The sequence below is a fragment of the Pseudopodoces humilis genome, chromosome 2 (assembly GCF_049639895.1).
Source record: "Pseudopodoces humilis isolate 2021_Gansu_Grassland_sample_001 chromosome 2, ASM4963989v1, whole genome shotgun sequence".
In the NCBI taxonomy this organism is placed as follows: Eukaryota; Metazoa; Chordata; class Aves; order Passeriformes; family Paridae; genus Pseudopodoces; species Pseudopodoces humilis.
Genome location: NC_142201.1, coordinates 71,382,017 through 71,404,784, shown reverse-complemented (window position 1 = coordinate 71,404,784; position 22,768 = coordinate 71,382,017). Strand labels below are relative to the sequence as shown.

At 35.5% G+C, this 22,768-nt stretch overlaps 1 protein-coding gene across 3 annotated transcripts in view; it reads left to right on the top strand.

Annotated features, from left to right (window-relative positions):
- Positions 1 to 22,768, top strand: part of IFT88 (intraflagellar transport 88) — a 42,915-nt gene that overhangs the window by 15,770 nt on the left and 4,377 nt on the right. For all 3 annotated transcript variants that reach the window (XM_088051050.1, XM_088051049.1, XM_005516254.3), the window contains 9 exons: positions 1,629 to 1,715; positions 2,343 to 2,529; positions 3,117 to 3,225; positions 4,655 to 4,805; positions 5,987 to 6,102; positions 8,919 to 8,971; positions 9,486 to 9,551; positions 11,256 to 11,362; positions 17,035 to 17,089. In XM_088051050.1, the coding sequence (XP_087907176.1) occupies positions 1,629 to 1,715; positions 2,343 to 2,529; positions 3,117 to 3,225; positions 4,655 to 4,805; positions 5,987 to 6,102; positions 8,919 to 8,971; positions 9,486 to 9,551; positions 11,256 to 11,362; positions 17,035 to 17,089 (931 nt within the window). The remainder of the gene's footprint in view (positions 1 to 1,628; positions 1,716 to 2,342; positions 2,530 to 3,116; positions 3,226 to 4,654; positions 4,806 to 5,986; positions 6,103 to 8,918; positions 8,972 to 9,485; positions 9,552 to 11,255; positions 11,363 to 17,034; positions 17,090 to 22,768) is intronic.

The following is a 22,768-nucleotide window of genomic DNA, read 5'->3' as shown; positions in this document are numbered from 1 at the left end:
AGGAATATTGCCTATGGATTTTCATCCTAGGACTCATAATTGCTGAAATAGTTCAAGGGACCCACAACATCATTTACCAGTAAATGAACTGAGTTCAGAGTCCTGTGAACATTTATTATACGTTGAAAGGGCATTTCTGTCCAGTCTTTATCATCCAAGGTGCCATTTAGCAGTAAAAGTAAAGGTAAATAAATCAGATATAATCAAAAATGGCTTTTCAGAAAGTAACTTTGAACTGTAAAGCTCTAAATTCACCAAAAGTAAATTCCATGAAGAAGCAAATCTTTTCTTAAGAGTAGAGTACATCAGATATAGTAATGTTACATCTGGAAGTATTTGGGATGATTCCCTTTTTGGAGAAAGACACAAACATATATATAAAAAGTTTAAAAGTATCGTAGTTACAATTCTTACATTTCTGAGACCACAAAATCTAAAGCATAAGTTTTTGAAATACTTTTCTTGATTGAAATTGGTCTATTTTAAAACAATTTTCTATTAGAAGAATATTAGGATCATCACTAGTTCATAGTTCTTGGGTAGAATGTAGTTGACTAAATCTATGAATTACATATAGCTATATATATTTTGTAATTTTGCACATCATTAATACAGTTGTGGTTTTTGTGTAGAGTAACTGTGAAAACTATATATGACAGACAATTAAAACTTCTCTCTATGTTTGTTTTGGCATTTAATGTATAGTATCATGCCTTTGCTTTGATATGTAAACAGCAGCCTAAAGATTTCATGAAAAGGAGGAAGGACACTTTTGAATTGCTAATGTTGATGGTTAAAATGTGGTTGCCACATCTGTTTTGTAATAGATGATGGAACTGGGCTCCCTGTGATATTCTAACAGTTTGTGTTGTTAATATAAATATTTAGCATAAGGGAGACAGATTTATTTTATAATTTAGTCTGCAGTTACAAATGTTATTCCATAGTCAATGAAAAGAAAAAGCTGTCTTTAATGTCAGAGGGATTTTTGTAGTTTACTTGCTATAAATACGATCTTTTTTTGTCTATAATCATCTTTATTTGGAAGTTTATGAAATTTAGTTTTCATATTAAAGTTTTAAAAAAATCTTCTGGTCTCAAGTTCCACATTTGAGTACTTCCTAAACTTAGACAATTGTCATCATCTTATTATGCAAGACAAAGGCACATTGAAATCCGGTCTTTCACTACGGTGGGTATTTTTTATATAGTGAGTTCTTTTTTGTCTTTTTAATAAGGGTTTTATGTCAATTCATTTGTGTACACTTGAAGAACTAGGAAAATAGGTATGAGAATTTTTATTAGTTGACTAGAGTAAAAGCAAATCATCTAACATTGTGTTTTGTACTTAGAGAATTGTCAGATACCTCTAGTTCACAGTAGCCTTATCTAATCTAAATTTTGGATAGGTAATAAATAGCCAATATTATTGAAATTTTGTGATGAAAATTAATATTGTATAAATACAGATACACTTTGTGTGTTTTACAAGTTCTAGTAATTATCATGTATGTGAGTATATGAGTTGATAATTTGAGCTGTTTGTTACTGTGAAGTTTATCAATGCTTTCTGAAAGGATTTTGGAATAAGTTCAGTGTGAAATAAGTTGTTTCCAAATTATTTCTAGGCACTGGAGACTTTGAAAATGTTTGAAAAGAAGGATAGCAGGGTAAAGAGTGCAGCTGCAACAAATCTTTCATTCCTTTATTATTTGGTAAGTGTTTGCTTCCACAAACCAATTAAGAACTTCAGTTTATATAGCAACCTCTGAATTTTTGTAGCAATTTTTGTGTCTGCCTAAATAATTTCTGTAAACAAGGAGAAACTGCACCTTAGAGTACTTATTCTGGAACACCAGTTGAAATTTGGATTTCAACTGGTGTTCCAGTTGGTCCCTTTGTACACTACTGATGAGAAGAAGAGTGAGCCCCAGGCCACAGAAATATGCCTGCAGTTGGATTTGTGCAGAAGCTCAGTGGCTGGATTTAAAACACTGGCCCTAGGGACCCTGGCTGAACTTCAGGAACATGTGAAATACGTGGCTTAGTCAGGTGTGTTTGTGTATGAAGTTTGTAGGGTATGGATTTTTTTTTTTTTTTTTTTAAATAAATGCTACTTTATTGCAACAAAGAAAGTTTGTAGACTGAATGGGACAGAGTGCCAAAACATGTCTCAAGTGTTATCTGAAGCTTGGAAGAGATGCAAATACATAAAAAATATTTTAGGACTGAATAATGGGGTTGTTTTTCATCTTCAATCCTCTGAAATTCCTGTAAGAAGCCACAGCTGCAAGAAAATTACCTGACAAATGACTATTACAATGTTTGTTTTGTTCATGTAGGGGAATGAATTGGAACAAGCAACTAACTATGCAGATTTAGCTGTAAATTCTGATAGGTACAATCCAGCAGCTCTAACTAACAAAGGAAATACTGTTTTTGCAAATGGAGACTGTGAAAAAGCAGCTGAATTTTATAAAGAAGCTCTCAGGAATGATTCCTTATGCACTGAAGCGCTTTATAATCTTGGTAAGTCACAGGTGCTATTGTAATTTAGCTTTTGACTGAAGGTAACTAGTGTTTCTGAGAATCTGTCTTTGAAAGTTTTCTTATAGAAATGTGTGTGAATTATTATTACTTCATTGAGTAATTTGTGTTATGGCAAGTTATTAGCTTGTACTACCTGTCTGTTCTGCAAAAAAAAATTCCCAGTGTTAACAACATCTATAGTAATTGCAGATGAATAAGTTACTTTGAAGATTAAGAAATTCATACTACCTACTAAAAGGATACCAGTTTCAGCATTATTAAACTATCAGAGTAATTATCTTCTAAAAGCCTTGCCTTTTCCTCATTCATCTTGTTCAAAAAATCGGATTACATAAGTTTTTGGTCTTTGATTGGGTTCACATTCCTTGTGTTTATCAGTTTGTTAGGTTATGGTGGCTGATAAGAATTCTGTACATGGCTCTCACAAATAGAGTCCTTTAAAGTCAAAGCAGGTACACTGCCCCAAGTACTGTGTTCCTATTTTGCTTTCCTTGAGTATTCTTTCAGTTAATATGCTGAAGTAATCTGTTTCTCATTATATTAATACTGTAAACTTTATTTTTTAGGTTTAGTTTACAAGAAGTTAAACAGGATAGATGAAGCTTTGGATTGTTTTCTGAAACTCCATGCAATCCTTCCAAATAGTGCCCAAGTCCTTTACCAGCTAGCAAGCATGTATCTTTTTCTGAGTAATGATAAGGAATGGTGGTTTTAGTCAACTCATTTAATCTGAAATACATGTTTCAATTATGTCAAGGTGATTTAGAAATTTACTATGGTGTTCATTATAGTAATTTATTTAATTTATTGTCTGGTGTTTGTGAAAAAAATGAGACCAGAACTTAACCATTATTGAATATTTCCAGTGAAGCAAGTGAAGAACATTAAGATTGTTCACATTGCAGGGATTAGATTTACACTCAGTATTAAATTATGTCATGGAATATTTAAAATGCTACTGGTTTTATTATGAAAATAATGTGGCAGATGTAAGCACAATTAATTAAGTATTTAAGAAAAAAAATATAGCTAGTAAATGTGAAGTTCCATTCTGAAAGCTGTTTTCAGATTAGTTAGTGTATGTGTAAGAAAATAATTGTCTCCCAGCACTGCAAAAGCTCAACAGATTGAAAAACTGAGGGAAGAGATTGGCTTTGCACATCACCAGTGGTATTCTAAACTATGAGCTTCTTTAACAATGCTTCTGAGGATGGCCAAACCGTAACAAAATCCTCCCCAAGGCAGAATAGATTCCATTTGATGTACTACACTTTTAAGAATAGTGTAGGTAATAAAAATATATTCTAGTCAGTAAAATAAGTAACCTCCAAAAATATGAAAGGGCTCTGATCTCTATGCTATGTATAGACCCTTTACAGCAGAATAAATGGCCTGACAGCCCCGAGCGTCCATCTGGGGAAAAGCTTCTCTGCTCCCCTGCTAAAAGTGCTCTCCACCAATTCTCAGAAGCTTCTTCCATGTCAGGTAGGATGCAGCAGAAACTGAAAAAACAGGTTGGGCAGTTCCAGCTGACACTGCTGCAATGCTCTGAGCCATTGTGCCATTCAGGAGGGAAGAGCACAGTGCAGGCTGAGTTACAGCTGAAACTCCTGTTCTCTGGACCAGAATACTCTGGGCTGTGCTCCTTAGACATACAGCAGAAAACCCCCCTGCTGGCAAAAGGCTGTTCTTGGGAATAGTAGTTTTACCTAGTCACTTTAGAACAAAATGCTTTTAGTACAGAAACTAGCCAGGTTGTAAAGACTGCAAATAAATGGCCTGGTTCTCACTCTTCATTCTTATAAATGAGGAAGTCCAAGTAAGATTAGTGTCAGAGAGAGAGAGAGGACAACTGAGCCCAAAGTTCTGTCCAATGTGGTTCTAAAGTGAAAGAGCAGACATAGATTTCTTCTATCATAATAAAAATGTTTTCTGATACAAATGAAGTTATGAAAATGGTGTGGGGAAAAAAAAAAGTCATTGTATCTCCACACTACAGTGACTGGTGTAGTGTTCAGTGTGTGGATTGCTTTAGATAAAGTAGTAGAGATTCTGAGTAAATTGAGCTACCATTGGCATCAGTCCTTGACTGAGGAAAACTCAGATACCAGATCATGGAAGATCCCAATCAAGCCATAGAGTGGCTGCTGCAGTTGATCAGTGTAGTACCAACTGATCCATATGTACTCTCAAAGCTAGGGAATTTATATGATACTGAAGGTGATAAATCCCAAGCTTTTCATTATTACTGTGAGGTACTTGCTTTTATATTACTTTTTCAATGCACTTTATCCTAAGTAAAGAAAATTTTGCCATAGGTTCCTTTATCAAATTAATAATTGATTAATTTAAACATAAAATGTCATCCAAAAAGAGGATAAAAAAAGAGATACTGTGGGAGAGTTAACAAAATCGGATTTTTATAGTCAGATTCTAAGCAAATACATAAGGTCATGTTTCCATGTGGATATTGACCTCAGACTTTCCATTTTTTTAATGTAGTCAATGTTTACACTGACCTGTGACAATGTTAATTTAAAATATAGCCTGGGACAAAATAAAACCAGGATATAATAGAAGTAATTTTAGAGGTGTGTGATGTGACTGAGTTGATTGGAAACTGTGTCTGTATAATAGGTATGGAGATATGTATATATTGTGTTTATTGTGTTATGTTTATGTTTGGAAGTTTTTATATATATTTTAACAGTGTAGCTATACATTATGTATAAAGTTGCCTAAAGATAGGCAGCTTCTTTCATTTCAAACCAGCTGTACTGCTGTCCATACTTCATAGAGATTCTTCTATGTTGGAAACAAGAATAAGACAGGAAGAGGAAGTGTCTGGTGCAATCTGAGAGTTCTCTGTCTTTATCTGTGCAAAATGAGGATGACCAAAGGCTGCGTTTCAATATGAATTACTAGCTGAGTTGTGCTTGATGATAATTTTGCTCTTATTTCAGAGGGAATTTCTAAAAAGCTGAAAATACTATTCATGTGCTAGTTATGTATAGAAAGGAATGCTTTGGGGTGAGTTTTCCAGTAGACTGATGTGAGCGTGGAATTGTAAGTTTGTAACAATTAGTTAGCATTGTTTAACATTTTTGGTAAGTTATTCGTACATAGATGTGATTTAAGTAAATGTTTTTGCTGTTGCAAGCTATTTAAAATAGTATTTCAAATAAGGCTAAATGGAAAATGTGACAGACTCATCTTGGGTAAATTCTAAAAAGCATTCTGCAATTAGAAAACTTGGCATGCTTTTTTTTTCTCCCCCACCAGGATCACTTAGTGTAGCACACTACTTCCATTCATTTATAATACATGTTTTGGGCATCTGGAGAATTAAACAGTTGAGTAAGATATTCCAGAAGCAACATAAAGATGTTGTTTATCACTAAGGTTGTGTGGTTTTTCACCTTTCCTATTTTGTCAGTCATACCGGTATTTCCCTTCCAACATTGAGGTCATTGAATGGCTTGGAGCGTATTACATTGACACCCAGTTCTGTGAAAAAGCCATTGAGTACTTTGAAAGGGCAGCACTTATCCTGTAAGTAGTTATTCTTTTATTCCTACTCAGATTTCTGATTAGACATGCATCAGTATGCCTAGGGATAAATCAGCTGGATAACTTTAATACTATAAACAAACAGCAGGGTTGAGAATAGTTGTGTAATTTTTTAGTTTTCTCAACTTTTTGTTCATTTACAGCATGTTTTTGCTCTTACTGTGCATTTTCAGTGTTAAAAAAGATCCTCCTTTGGGCCCAAGGTAGTGTTAGGTATTAGAACCTATTTTTCTCTATTATCTGCCATTAAACACAACTATGAAGTGGAGAACAGTTCTTCAAAGCCACCAAGACCTCTTTCTCTGTGGCTTTATCTGAAATATTTCCTTTATATTGTTTCATTATGCGGTGAGGATTTGGTGGTTTAGATAAGTGCATGTTTTAACTGATCTTGCTGCATTTCCTCTTTCCACATAACTTCTACTTCCATCAAACAAGGCATATAAGTAAAAAAAAACTGCAGAAGTCAGTGAAAATAAATTGACAGGCTGAACTGATCCTGATAAGTATGTTTGAATTATACTGAGTTCATTTCAACAACTTAATTGCTCAAATTGTTCTTTAGCAGTTTATGATGCATGTAAGTATATAGGCCATATACTTTATTTTACTTCAGAAAGGGACCTTACTAGAGAATGGTTTATAAATAAAATTTGGTCAAATTTAAATTTGTAATCCAGAGTTTAAAGAAAATTCTAAAACCATATGCACACAACCTTTTTATGTGGAAACAAATATTTGTCTGTAGGTTCATGAAGAGTTTTGTGTTAATAGTCGAACTAAAAATCACTCCCAACAAGTGTGAATTTCTGTTTCTGTGTTTTAGGAAAACTATGAAAAAATAGACTAAGAAAAACTCTGTTATTGCTTCTCTTGTGATGGTCTAAAATTTGGCATTCTTTTAGTTCTGTGAAGCTGAATGACATATATGTACAAGACAGCATGTGAACAAAAAATTTGTACAGTATAATTCAAGGAAAAATTATACTGCAAATAGGTTGCAAAAAGTTCAGTAAGAAATCCTAATTCTGGCTTGAGATGCTTGGGTTAGAGTAGATTTAATTACATATGAGAAAATCTAAGGTTTAATTAAGGGTTAAAATGAAAAAAATAGAGAAAAACAGACTTCACTTAAATGGTAGTATATTTATAAAGAAATAGAGAAGTAGATTAGACAAAAATACATGGGAGAAAGTTGACAGAAATCACAGTTCACAGGTTTGCCAGTATTCTTTTCCCTACAAATACTGGCCACCTTAAAAAATCATATTTTAGTCAAGCTACAAGATTGCATATGTTGGCATTCATGGCCTTCTAAGAAAATTTGGAAAGAAACAGCTGAGAATAAAAAGAATTATTTCATAATCTTGTTTTGGCAAAGATTTAAATATTTTGTGCTTCATGTCTCGCTCACTCCATGCATGAAGTATGTGGATTGGAAAGTACTTACGAAGAATTGGCATATTAAATCCTTCAGTATTATTTGTAATCTTTCTATAATACAGAAAAATTATTTCTCTGTGGGAAAGGATTTTTAATATCAGATAACAGAGCCTAAATATTTTGCTGTTTATTTGGTATTAAAAATAGAGACTAGATATGCTAATTGGTAAATATGAATGTAAATATAAATTGCTACTAACTTTAAATAGATTTGCATTTTAAAATTATATCCTTATTTTAACTGTGAAGAGCATTTTTAAAAATTTGTTTAGTGCTTTCAGTGTTTTAATCACAATTACCACTTTCTGAGTTGCATTCTAAGAGAAAATGTTAGACAATGAATTGGGAAACAGATTTTCACTATTTTATTTTTCCAAACATGCTTAAATCTGTCATTAATAAAGGAGTTAGTGCAGTTAGTACTTGCTGCTGACAATTTATCCTCTCTAGACTTTTCATACTGAACTGCAGAATAAATTCTATTATGGTGTGTGTTTGACTGCCTTTCTTTGCAGGAGACACATTCAGCTGAAACTAAAAAGGTGCAACATTTGTATTTCATGAACTTGCTTGGCAGCTACCTGACAAACAGATTGCTTAGAGTTAAAAATGTCCTGTGCCATGATTAGAGAGAAAAACTGAAGAGGATAAGTAGAAAATTATTCTGAAAATGTTAAATTACAGCACCTTTTTGATATGCTGCTATTCAATTGTAAGCCACACGTGCAAAGTGCATTGGCTTATAGAGGATGCTTATTCTGTTAACATGAAAATTTCCTAATTTTCACATTATCTTAGTAAAAATGAGGAAACAGTCCAGCAGTTTTATTGTACATGCCCAAGCATCTCAAATATTTTCTCTGACCATACTGTCACCATTATGTGCTAAAGAGAGAAGTACAGGCAGCAGCTAGGACATCGAGGTGACAGCACAGAGAGGGAGACAGAGTTCAAAGTGGGGACTGTGCTTCCTGGCAGGAATCCCTTGGGCATGCATGGGACCCTAGTGGTGGGACCTCCTCAGAATACAATTTAGCATTTTGTTCCTCCCCCATTGCATGGTTCTGTATCTCTGACAAAGATTAGTGGCTCATATGTCAGGTCTGCTAATTGTGTCTGGGCACAGAATCGTGAGCCCGAGAAAATCTCTAACATGGGACTGAAAAATGAGTGACATCAAATCCTGGAAACAGGTGCATGGTGTAGCAGTGTGAGCTGAGCAGGCTACATTCTTTCTAGGAATGCAACATGCTAGGTGAAAAATTGATTAATAGTTAAAGAGTAGGTCTTTACCAGTGCTATGCAGAGTTTGCAGAGTTTGGCAGCGTATGTGATTTTGTTTTATTTATATGCAGGCCGACACAAGTGAAGTGGCAGCTGATGGTTGCCAGTTGCTACAGGAGAAGCGGTAAGTTCTGTAACTCTTTTGTAATTGCTTTCAGGTTTGTTACATTTTTTTGTAATTCATTGGGGTTGTTCAGCTTGGAGAATAATAAGAGGGCTTTATAGGAAAAATGAAGACAAGCTGGGGTCTGCAGTTCCAGGTCATGGAGCAATGGTTTTAAACTGAAAAAGGCTAGACTCACACTGGGAATAAGGGAGAAATTCTTTATTGTGAGCATGGTGAGACACTGGAACAATGGTGTCATAGAAGAAGGTCAGAAAGAAAAGCAAAATTCACGAACCTTCTCCTCATTAATTCTGTTATTTACAGAGTAATTTGGACTGTTTTCAGATGTTCTTAATTTTTACTATCCATTAGTAAAGAACGTTAAGTTTGGTCTTATCAAATTTGGTCCTACAATATTAAATCATTTACTCAAACTAAAAAGATGACTTGATGTTAAGGTGTTCCAATTTCTCATCAAATATTCTTTTTTATGTTTGAATATGTGGATAAGAGATGTTTGTTTTGTTTGCAGGCAACTACCAGAAAGCTCTGGAGAAATACAAAGTCATTCACAGGAAATTCCCAGAGAATGTTGAATGTAAGTTGTTTCATTCCATGGTGTAACTATCAAAGGAAACTTTGTTACCTTGAATAGGTGTGTTAGTAATCACATGATTTATTTTTCATATGAAAATACTTCCACTAATGAACATTTTTATCCATTTGAATGCTCATGTTTTTTGTGACAACACTGACGGGTGATGTAAGAAATACGAGGGTAATACTGAAGAAGAGCAGTGAAAATAAACTTTAACTGAGTTGCACTGGATGAGTTCTTTCTCGTGCATATGTCCAAGTTTTTATAACTGTTATTTATTTAATCCTTCTTATGAAAAATATATGTATTTGTACTTCTAATTCCTGCTAGTTGAAACTCCTGCTATAAATTTCTGGATACGAGAAAATCTTATTGCTAAGTTTTATCAAAGTCAGTGTTTCCAAAAAAAACGTAGAGGGTAAGATTTTGTTGCTGGGTTTTTAACTGTAGTTTGTCACCCAGTCTCTGAAAAATCCACTGAGGATTTCCAAGTAAACTACAGGAAACACAACTTTGAAGAGTTAAATATTTTGCAAAATCAGTCACACCTGTACTCTAAATAAAAAAAGCCCCGTAGAAAATAAAGGTTGTCAGTGGTTATGTAAACATTCTCTTCCATCCCACACTGTGCCTCACAAATTCCAAAAATACAAGGTTGTCGCCAACAAGTCTGTGCTTTCAGATGCAATGTGGGAAGAACATTCATTGTACTTTATTTTAAAATCATATCGTTCTGCTTTAACAAATTTATTGCTTTTTTAAAGAGGAATCACAACTCTCTTGCACAAGTGAAATTCAGTACTGTGACTCCTCAAAGTTATAAGCAAAATATCATGTTCAGGTTGGTCACACATATTTCAGAGGAGCATTTAGTATTTTTAGAAATGCATATATGCTTCTGAATGTAGTTTCTACAGATTTCACAGATGGAGGCAGGAGTTAGGCAAGAGATTAATTGATTTAAGTTTGCTGCTGATGAAACAATGGTTCTTCCCTCATCCCTCCCTGATCATGGGCTTCCTAAACCAGCAGAAAACTAGCTTAGCACAACATGAAGTAATATATTTGTGAAAGCAGTCTGGAGTGAATGGATCATGTCCTGCTTGTTTCTCCTTCAGCTCTCTGAAAGGAATGTTGACAAACACATAGGTATACCAGCAGTGCTTTCAGTTTGGTAGAGTGTCTCAGGAGAATGTTTCTTAGGGATTCTTTTAGTTCAATCATACAGTTACAGTTGATTTTCATGTCAGCTTTGTTGGGGTTTTTAATTCTATAAATATTATTCTTTAAAAAAAATCAACCACAGACAGAGGAAAAAACCATTTTGATTCACTTGGCATTTGCAAAATTGTTATCAATAAATTTCTCTTGATAGCAGCTCCTCAGTAACATCTTAGTATAGTTTCTGTGCTTTCCAGCTTCCAAAATATTTTGCAAATGTCAAGAGTTCTGAGCTAAATTAGTTAGTCTGCCTTTTGCCTTCCATATATACCAATGGTATTTGTACTGTTCATGGATGCAGACACAGAAAATGTTGAATTGCTTGCAAAATATCATGACTTGTATAGTGATACTGTACTGGAGTCACCCTCTTTGCAGTTATTTGCACTGTTTGCCATTCTGCATGTCCAGTTCTGTCAGGGTGCACTTATAGTTTGACCTGCTTGTAAGTCCTTTTTTAACAATGCTTTGCTTTCCAATTAGGCCTCCGATTTTTAGTTCGTCTCTGCACAGACATGGGGCTGAAAGAAGTGCAGGAATATATAACAAAGCTCAAGAAAGCAGAAAAATTAAAAGAAATTAGAGAACAGGTAAGTTTGTTTATCTGTGTATCAGATGTAGATGTAGCTCAAGTAGTGTTTATGATACTTTAAGATAAAGTGCATTGTTAACCTCCTGGTTTACAGAGGCTTATGTTTTGGGGGTTTGGGAGGATTAGTTTTATATTTCTGGTCAGTCTTGCATCTGTCTGAATAGTTTCTGAGCACCACATTTTCTGTGATTTTTAAATACTAGTGAAAGATTGGACTATGTGGACATGATGGGAATGCCGGAGCCACTTGCATAATTCGCATAAGTCTGTGGAATGTCGTCTTTCCTACTTACTTGCCAGATTTTATTTTATACTTTAGTGTATTCATGAGCCAAGTAATAATGCAACTATAGGGAGAGATGGGAAGCCTAAGAATTTGTCCATGTAGAAGAACTCCTTTTTTTCTAATATAAAAAACTGCAGCATTGACATATTATATAGGTAGAAGTAAACTATTCATGTGAGTGCCAATTTTTAAACTTAAAAAAAAAATAATTCCATGGAAAAGTAACAGGCTGTTAGAGGTATGAGATCGTAACTTGTGTTCTGTTCAGAAGAGTGAGCTCACGTTTGTGTGTGTGTGCGCACTCATGCATTGTTTTCTTGCTATTCTCGTGATAAATAAGATTTTAAAATTAAAAACAGCTGCTTATTTGAAAAGCATTATCCATCCTGTTGAACTGCAAAGTATTCAAGCTTGCTTTGTTTGTCCAGAGAACTGCCTCAAAGCTACATAATCACATTAGGATACATTAAATCTTAACTTATTTACTTTGCTTGTAGTAACACTTACTGGTCCCCTTTGATGCCAGATGATGTGCACATACATCTTTAGCTACTTCTGCTGAAGTTCTGGGAAGCCTGAGTATACACACTGAGTATGAACACTAGGACACTTTAAAAATGAAGCTCACAGGAGGAAACACTGACTGAAGGATTCCAGCTTCATGCTACAACCATACTTTGTTTGAGGGGCTAGCTGAAGTGTACTGACTGGGTTTTTCAGTAAGTGTAAAATTCAAAGCACTTGGGAAAATGGACAAAAGAAAGCAGTCCGCAGCTGTAGTGGGATTGATATTCCTCCGTGTCTCCCCATAATTGTATCAGTAAGCAAAACAGATGACCAGGTATAATGATCCTATTCTGCAGAACTCAGAATTAAGAGATTCACTGAAGTGTGTTAAACAGGCTTTGCATGGTTTCTTATCACTTCAAGACATTGATATACATACTGGGTTGCAGTAACTTTCAATACCTCTGTGCTTTACTTGAGAAAGCTCAGCAACAAAACCAGTTAAAACTGGATTATTTTATAATTTATTAGAGAGAGGGAGGTCCCTGGAGAAGGAAAGGCTATTTCCTTGCACATAATTCTGGCCTTTTTCTTACACTGAAGGCATTAATTATAGATGGGCAAATGTCAAGGACATTAAGGAAAACACTTTTTTTCTTTAATAAAGTTCATATTTGATTACAATTTAAAAAAACCTAAAATTGTCATATCTCTTTGTTTATTTCATACGGGAAATAAGAGCTTTCCCAAACACATTTCTATATTTTTTTGTGAGGAAAAGGCTACTGACAGAATGTTTAAAAGTTTAAATCCTCCAAGTAACTTAAGATTATAGTAACAGAAAACTTACGTTTTAATTATGGGGTTCTTTTCTTTCTGACTTTGTGTTAAGGGAATTAATTAAGTCATACCTGAATGACAGAAGTATCAGTGGGATTTAACACAGACTCCTGGTTGCACAAGTTATTGCACAGTTGGTTTAGACTGTTCAGACTTTAACAGTGATCATAATTCAGCCGTGATGTGGGAAGCTCCCTCTGTGTCTTGCATTTCAATATTCCTGTTCAAGAGTCTGTCCACTCTATCCTGTCACAGCACCAGCCTTGCAGAGCAGGGTCATGGAATGGTTTAGGTTGAAAGGAACATTTAAAGATTACCTGGTTTCAACCCCCTGCTGTGGGCAGGGACACCTTCCACTATCAGGTTGTTCAAAGCTCCATCAAACCTGACTTTGAACATTTCCAGGATGGGCAGCCACAGCTTCTCTGGGAAACCTGTTCCAGTGTCCCACCATCCTCGACACATTTTTTTCTCCTCTACCTTTTTTCAGTTTAAAGCCATTTCTCCTTGTCCTGTCACTACAAGCCTTAGTAAAAAGTCTGTCCCCATCTTTCTTTTAAGACCCGTTTAAGTATTGAAAAGCCACAATTTCAATTTTTCCAATATTTCAGTATTTCAATCAATATTTACCCAGAGTCTGCTCTTCTCCAGCTGAACAACTTCAACCCTCTCAGCCTGTCTTTACTGGAGAAGTGCTTCAGCTTTCTTTTCATCTTCATGGCCTCTGGGCCCTCTCCAATAGGTCCATGTTCTTACACTTGATACCCCAGAACTGGACACACAACTCTGAGGTCTCAAGAGAACAGAGTAGAGTAGACCTGTCTAGAACAGATAAGTGTCTATGATGGCACTTTTAATTAGTCAAAGCTTTAAGGTAGATCTGCTCAAATATTTCCTCTAGTGTGTTACCCAGAAAAAAAATTAGTTCAGCCTTTTGAATAAACCTGATTGTATTGTAATTTAAGCTAAACCAAATTTCATTTAAGCAGATGAAATGCAGTAAGTTCAAAAAACCCAAACAAACCCACACATACACTCCTCTTGTCTTTGTGCCCTCTAAAAACCACTGTCAATAATAAAAATAAAACAGGTTTATTATCAGTTCTGTCAGCTTCATTCCTGCAGACAGGCCAGTATTTCCAGCCTGAGTAAGCTCTGAATGGGGGCAAAATTCTGCCCCTGTGGTTCCAAGTATACTCTCTTCAGAACCTCTGAAGTCTGATGAGTTGCTTTCTGCTCCTTCTTGCAGCTTCTTGTCTTGGTGGGACATGCTCCCATCTTCTTCTGGCTTTCTCCTCTGCCACACTGAAAACTTTCCAAGTTCCTCCCAGAGGAAAAGAATAACTTCTGCCCCCAGGGAACCCACTGACACAGTTTTCTTGAAAATGAACACTGGTGAAGTTGGTAAAGGAGCAAAGACTCTAAGAAAAGATGTTTCAGGACATGCTGTGATTCAGTATGCAGCTGTCCTGCATTAATAGTAGAGTGACTACATCACATCTCTGCATCAGTGCTGTCTTGCAAATAATAGCCCTGCAGATTCTTCTTTTGCTGTTGATGTTACATCTGGGTCCCCATCCTCTGGTTTTGGGTTTGGGAAGGTTTTTTTTGTTCGTTTCTTGGTTGGGGGTGTGTGTGTGTGTGATTTTTAGTCTTCTCTCTGCCATCTGGCTTTGGAAACTACTAGAATATTTTTTCCAAAGTTCCTTCTGTCATCCATGACCATACAGTCATAAACTATTTTCTAGTTCTAAAATTACCAAATTTTAATATTTCACCATCTAAGTTTCCAATAGGAATACTGGTTTCAGTTAGCAGTACCAGATACAATTCAATTCCTGCTCCCAATTTTAGACTAGCCCTTGACTTCTCAATTGCACCCAGTAAAGACAAAATAGGTAAAATGCTAGTGTAGTATTCCTGCATTTCACAGTCTGCACACAGACTTTGTCTTCCTGTAGAAATTTATCAAAATTTTCTATTTTGGCATTGTTTTTCCAGAATAAGTATATGCACATGGAGTTTATACCGAAATAAATATTCTGGAGTACTTATTTCCCTCAGCTCTCAAATATGGACAAGTTGTTAAATACTTCCAGCCAAGAATCTGGGAACATCTGTGGAGTTCATTCCCTGTAGAAATTTTTCTCCCTGCTTCTCACAGCATTTAATTTTTACTGCAACCTTCATACGTTGGAATGTTTGGCGGGAGGGACCGTGGGAGGGGGGCTGGTGTTTTTGGTTTTGTTTGTTTGCCTGGGTTTTTTTTACTGCATTAGTCTCCCTTTTTCATGTTTCACTCTAAAAAAGACAGGTAATAGTGTAAAAGTTCACAGAGCCTCCTTGGCACTGCTGTGTACACACATTACTATTTATTTCCATTAAGTGAGCTTAATGACTGAGAATGGGGCTCATGGGGTGTGGTGAGAAGCAGTGATGAGAGGTGCAAATGCTGGAGGGGCCTTACTGCCTTTGCCTTCAGGCATCCAACTCTGGGCTAACCATCCTAAATGTCTTTTGCAGTCATGGGAGAAATAAGCATTTTTAGGGTGGAAACCTATTTTGAATGTCTGCTTTTAGTGTGGGATTACTTACAAACTACTTACTTGGAATTTTACGGGAGTTATTCATATGTTTAAGCTGTAGTTCTTACGTAATATTTTGGGAGGACAGTCCTGGGATGTAAATGCCAAGAGGGCACTATCACATAGGGATTGCTTCCCTTGGGCAGACTGAAGCTCAACTTCTGCTGTCAGACTTGCTGTCAGTCATTCAACAGCTGGAGAGTCTGGATAGACTTCCTGAAGGATTGATATATATGCTACTTCACTGGGCTTTGAAAAGGATATATAATCCAAAATTCAGAGAACATATTTTAGACTTGAGGATTTCCCAAAACAAATATAAAAGTGTGAGAAAATCTAGTCCCAGACTGAATTGCTTCAAGACCAGTCCTGGTTTCACACTAGGCTCAATGCTTTCCTGTCTGACTCCTGTGGGTTTTGATTTAAGAGTTCTTCCTTTTTCTGTTGGCATGAATCTTGGAAGTTCTTTCACTTCTTTGGTATCATTCCAACTTTGCCAGACTTCATGATATTTTTCTGGTGAAAAATGAGTGAAGTTACAGTAATTTAGCTGAAGACATGATGTGTTAATCAGATCCTGAATTCATATTTTGAAATAAGATGCAGAGATACTTTATTAATAGCTGAGTGCTTTAAACATCAAGTTTTGTACCTACCTATCAAAAAGTCCTTCACTGAGGTGTCCCTTCTTATAATTGACAAGATGTATGCATAAGAAATTCAGTGTTTTGCCAGAAGATCTGTCTGCCTTGTCATATGAAGGTATTGCTTTGATAAACTGTTAAAGTTTTCAAATAACACTCAAAAAAAACACAGCTGGGAGATGTTTATGGTACCTTCCCTTATGCAAGAGAACTGACTTTTTAAACATAGCTTTTAAAGTATTTACCTTCACCTTTATCTTGCATTTAACACTCAACAGCAAATTAAATTTTGCTGTGAAATACAGTTCTGTGCCAAAAATTCAAAATCCAAGATCCATAGGGTGAATAGTTCTTTTTATAGATTCCCCCACTTCTTCCTTTTGAGTCTTTACAATAATAAAATGCTTGTGGGATTTACAAGATGTTAATGGGCAGAGGCTACTTTGAACTCAGAAGTAGAGCTGTGTTGCCTGTTTTTTCAGCTGTATTTTACAAAGAAACATCTGAACTATTTTTATGCACATTCTTTGTATAAATTCTATCTGAAGAAAAATAATTTTTGATATAGTTTATTTGAATTTCACAGAACTCTTGTTTTATGTAAACATTGGATTTAACCCTGATTTTAAGGACAATTTTTTGTGTTGAGAAACAAGCTTTAGTAGTTACAGCATAGTAAGTCTAGTTTAACATTCTTCTACTGTTTTATTAATAAACTGAGTTGAATTTTCAATAATTTTCTCTAATAGATATTACTAAATGGGTTTTTTTGTTCTGTTCTTTTCAAACCTTTTCCACTGTTCTGCAGCGCATTAAATCTGGCAGAGATGGCAGTGCACGTAGCCGCAGAGAAGGAAGTGGTGGTAAGTAGTCAGGGCCTCTGTTTAAATACCAGTTTTGACAGGATCCTGAAGAAAACAGATTTTCTGAAGGTGTTTGTAAAGCCTCCTTTCATCCTGAAATGCATGCAGATATGCACTGAGCAATATGTAAGTACTTCACAAATTTTGTTTCATACTTTTTGATTTTTCTCATTGCTCTATGAAATCACAACTGGTACAGTTGTATTGTACAGCATGGATTTGGTCCAACATTTGTATTTTATATACAGATCTTAGTTTATTCCTAAAGCTAAATTTCTGATTGTTTTCAGTACTGTGGACTTGAGTGTTTTTATCCCATTAACTTGGTATTTGAACATTTTTAACTTTGGAATATTTACTAGAAGGAATCATTTATTATAACAAACCAGAACACATAAGTCATGGGAAATAGGAATTCATTGTTTCTTTATCTAACATGAAGGAAAGGGAATTTTGTGGCCACTGTGTAATCTGCAATGTTAGGTGTTTGTTACAAGTTCAGCAGATTGTTCTGTGCAGCCAACTCTGTAATAAGGATAACATACTCTTTCCTATCTGAGCTCATTCTTCCCCTTTTCTCTGTATAGCAGACCTGAAGTTCTGGAGTTTCCCTACAAGAAAGCTCACTCTCTGGCTATTCAGTCTCCCTGCTTCTGTAGATTTGCAGTGCTGATTTCCATAAATATAAACTCTTTCAACGTAAGTCAGGAAACTGCCCTGTTCTGTCTTTTCTGCACTAGGTAGCCTGCATATTGCAGGGCTAATGATTTTTCCCTCCCATTATTAAATCCATAGGAAACTAGCAGACTTCAGGCTACTTCAGCCACCTACCAAAAAAAAAAAAAAAAAAAAAAAAAAAAAAAAAAAAAAAATCCATATTTTGGCCAAAAAGAAAATGGTTTGTTTGTATCCTGCTTTTGGTTTATCTTGATATCAATGGGTTTCCTTACAAGATATTCCCTATGAATTCTTGCCTCTCTTCCCTTCCTTTTACAGAGAAATAATTTATGATGTTTTTTCTTATTTGGTAATTTTATTTCTCCACCTATATAGCAGATATATGCAAATTCTATAGGGTCATGAAAAGTCATGGCAATTACTAATGTAATCTGAAGATGACTTTAGAATGCTGTTATATTTACGAAGACTGCTTCCATGGATTTTCTGAAGGTTAAGAGTGAGTGTTAGGTGCTTGACAGAGATCTCATTCCTTTTTCAGCTCAGTAGCTCAGAAGCTTTTAAATAATTTCTTGATGTGTGGAAGAAACAACCATTCACCTAGGATTGAATTTTACCTGTTCTGGGCCTCAGGCCAAAGATACTCTTTATTTAAGTAACAGAGTGGTATGGAAGAGGATGGAGATTTTCTGGGCTCTCCTTTGTTACATAAACCCTGTGATCAGGCAGCCAGCTGGAGGTGCCAGATAAACAGCAGTGTGAGACAAGATTGGTGCCTGTTCTCTGTCATAAAGTGGAATCCACTTCGGCATACAACAAGTAGAAATGAAGAGCAGCATTGGTAGCAGGCAAGGGTATTTACAGCTGTGCAAAACTTCGCATCAGGCTTGTAGGGAGGTGGTACAAAGGCTCTCTTTTCTTCCAGTGCTATTTTGTAATTATCCCCGCCCTCATTAGGGAAAAAGGGGTATGTTTCAGGAGGGAGAGAGTCAGTTATTCAGCAAAAGAAGATACACATAAGGCTCATGATGAAAGGATGCTAAGACAACATAAATCTCCCAAAGTACCAGTTTGTCAGTATTTCTTTTAAAGTAGAAATCCATATAGAAATCCAACTTCCATAGAAGTATTTATGGAAAGTTGTCATCTTCTTTTTTTTTTTTTTTTTTTTAAATTTTAAAAAAATAAGGAAGAGTATGAGAGGTTAAGAAGGCTCAGCATTGACCTAGAATTTTCCCTATCAGTAATTCTTAGATTGTTGAGTTCAAGATATAGTGTCAAATATATGAAAGAGTAGAAAAAACAGAGTTTGGGAACAAGTTTGTATAAGAGCATGTTTGAGAAGTCTCCATTATACAAATTCAGTGCCAAAGATCCAGCCTTTCTGGAAATGACTCGGCAAACAAGCAGAGGTACAAAGAAGGTCCTGTACTGAGCCTAGAGTTAACTTCCTGCTGGGATTCTTAATTAGAAGTTGTGGTAAGCTGTACTACTTATATGTATTTTTAGAATGAGTCAAAGGCACTGGGCACATTTTAACTGGTAATGTTGGCTCTGGGGAGCCTTATCAAGTAAAGAAATGGGACACTCACAGCATCAGATGTTAAGGACTGTGTTGTATTTTGTCCACATTGTACTGAGGATGACTAAGAGGAGCACCCAAACATTTTATTTTGTCCAATGCTTGGCTTTGTTCACCTGGGTTATGAGGTGTAATTTGTAGTTTCATAAATTTCTGTGCATGGCCTGTGTGAAGACACGTTTGAAATATAAACATGGGCTATTTTATTTCATAATATTAGTGTGCTTTTGATAAATTAATGGTTTCAAAAGGAAAGAAAAAAAACCACATTTGTATACATTTTAAGGTTAGTCTTTTCCAGTGGTGTTGCCAAGACCAAAAGGGATCATTTTCCTACACTGTATGAGGGATTTGCCATCATTACTGAACCCAGCGAAGCATGGAATCCTTCTCCTCAGTTTAGTACTTACTAGCTAAATTAAAGTACTTACCTAGCTCACTGAAGTCTTATGCATTCCAAATATTTTAGGTATGATGCCTGTTTTCTTTCTTTCCTCTTACCAGCTCACTGTCCCTGTACTTGTTAGCATTCCTAAGTGATTTTTTTCTCTACAAGTACTTTGTCCCTATATAGTTATTTATATTTAGAGTATTAATAATCCAGGTTTCCTTGTTTTAGTAAATATGATCAAAAATTGCTTTTAAAGAGGAAGCTAAAAAGAAAGAGAACTATGGCAGCAAGGTTTGTACTTCATAGGGCATCCACTACTTTGCCAATATAAATTAAAATACAAGGTATTTGAGATGCACCAAAGGACAGTTTCAGCAATGTGATTGGTCTGTGCATGAATGGTAGACAGAATGGAAACAGAGAGACCAAGAAAACTGATGTTTTTGTCAATATCTGTTAAAGTCTGCTCTTGTCTTGAGAGAAAGATAAGCATTAAATCTAAAATCCCTACCCAAAATTGAACACATTTGTTTTATTCTCCCCACAATTATCAGATTTATGGTTTTCAATCTTACTTGGGTTATGTTGGAAGCAAATGACATTGATACAGTCCTGTTAAAATTATTATTTTTAATTTAAAAAAGGAGAAAAACAACCCAAAGCCACAACACCATGAAACCCTGAATGGAGATAACAGTACATCTGAGTTTAGGCAGTTCTCCAAGATTTTCTTTCCAGTAATCTTTTCTTGTTTTCATACTCACTTTTTTGTGTTTTGCAAATACAGGATTGTAACCTCCAGAATTTAGCAGCTGATGCACTGTGGCCTTTACTGCCATAAGGGATTTTTCCTGTTTAATAGCATCATGCCTTTATATGTGTAGATAAGGCAAAGTATGACGTAAAGGAATCCATTCCCATGGCAGTGTTTACTTGGTTTCTGCATTTGCCCAGCTCTCTGAATGGGGAGTTTTGTACTGGATGAGAGGAGCCATGCAGTCTCGGACAGGAGCCCAAAGAAGCAGTGTTGAATTCAATAGAAGAAAGGCTGAGTACTTTACATTCTCCTTGTTACCTAGGCCTGTCAGGATGAATTTGGAAAATAAACCACATGGGAATAATTTAGGTGTCTTTTCCCTTTTTCATTTCACTGGTGACTGTGTCAGTTTGACCATCCCCAAAGATTTCCCATATTCAAACACCCTCCTGGAGGGATCTCCTTATGTATTACAGAAATATGTTTTAGATGTTAGAGCTGTAGGCATTCCAGGTAATCCTGACTGTGATAAAGACAAGAGATTTTCTTGTTACCCTGCAGCCAGGACACGACAATCATTTATATTTGCTAGGCTTTGTGTGCCTGTTGATGCCTCATTAATTACAAGTCATTGTGGGATGGTTCCATTGGCTGTGCGTGCAGAATAGAAAAAAGTTTTCTTAATTAATGGAGAAGGGGAAATCTGTTGAAATGAAGAGAATGTCTTAATCTGCTTTCTGCTCTGAACTAAGGTGTTAGCTGAACTGACACACCACAAACCATTTTCATTCAACAGAATTTCAAATCAAAAGGAACAGTAGCAAAGTTATAAATTGCATCTACTTCCCATGCTGTTTCATAGTTTTAATATATTATTCTGCCTTCTGTACTGAACTTACTCTTCTCTTTGCTCAAACCAATGCCCATTCTTCTCCAAAGATGGTGTCTTCATCCCAAATATGAAAGATACACAGAGCTGCACTTAAAACACATTCTGGATTTAGTGGAGCGTTAGCCCACCCACTGTGCTCTTTGTTACATAAACATTTTTCAGAGGAGGTAGATTACTAAACAATCTTACCCTTTGATGTCTTTTCTTGATGAGTAAAATAGTACTAAAATTTCTAATTTACGTCCTTTGTGATACTGGAGGAATTTCCAATGCAGTAGTCTCATTCCTGTAATTGCAACTATTCCCCTAAAAATTCCCCTAAAAAATAAATACAAATACAATGGATTTTTAGGCTTGAAGTACACACAGGTATCATGACACAGGAAGTACAGAAACACATAAAAAATTGAGACTCTTTTTTGCTAGCTATCACTACTTAAAGTAGGACTACTAAAAAATAGGATTATTTTTGCAGTATGTTGCATTATTCATTGTTCTGCCATTTAAAATTGGCCATTTTTTAAAATTAGATTTTATATTTTAATTCTTTTTTATTCCCATCCAAATTCTCTGTGAAGAAATTAGTTCAAATCAGTTTATGTAAGACATTGAACAAATCTAAATGAATGAAACAATTCTAATAGAATAATTTAATCATCCTAAATATAATAATATGACCATGACTTTTAAACAGATGAGAGGAAGGAATGCACTGTAAAAGATACTGGCATGCAGAGTGTATTATTTATGTCTTTGTATGCATAGTCCTCAGTAAAGGCTGTTGAACACAGACTGCAAGGGAAAGGTAATGTCAGCATGATAATCCAAATCTCAAGTATAATGATTTTACAGAGTAAATGCATTTATAAATCAGATTTAAAAAATATATTGACCAGCTCTACTTAATCGATTCCTGTTGCTTTTTCAACTGAAATCTGGAGCCATGTTCCTGCAGTCAGTTCTTGTGTAGGCGTCCACATTGTCACCCCAAAGTGAGTACAGTGGGGATGGCCTCCACATGAACTACAGTAATAGCTTATGTGCTAAAAGCCCAATAAGTTAATAAATAAGGACTGCAGATATTGTTGCAGTGAAGGTTTCCTTAGATACAGAGAGCAATTTAGTTTAGTGGTGGTCTTCCATTATTCAACAGCTGATTTGAATTAGGAGCAGGTGTTTGTACAGTTAATACAGTAATACAGAGAGAATTAATTTGCAGTTTCAGAAATATCTACATGTAGTCCTCTGATTGTAGGTGCAATCAGACAGATGTCAACACTCAAAGCTGTGCTTTTAGTAGAGAAAAACTACAAATGAAACTTTTCATCCAGAGTCGCAGTGTTAACTTTGTTTTCTTCTCCGTATTACTTTAATGAAAG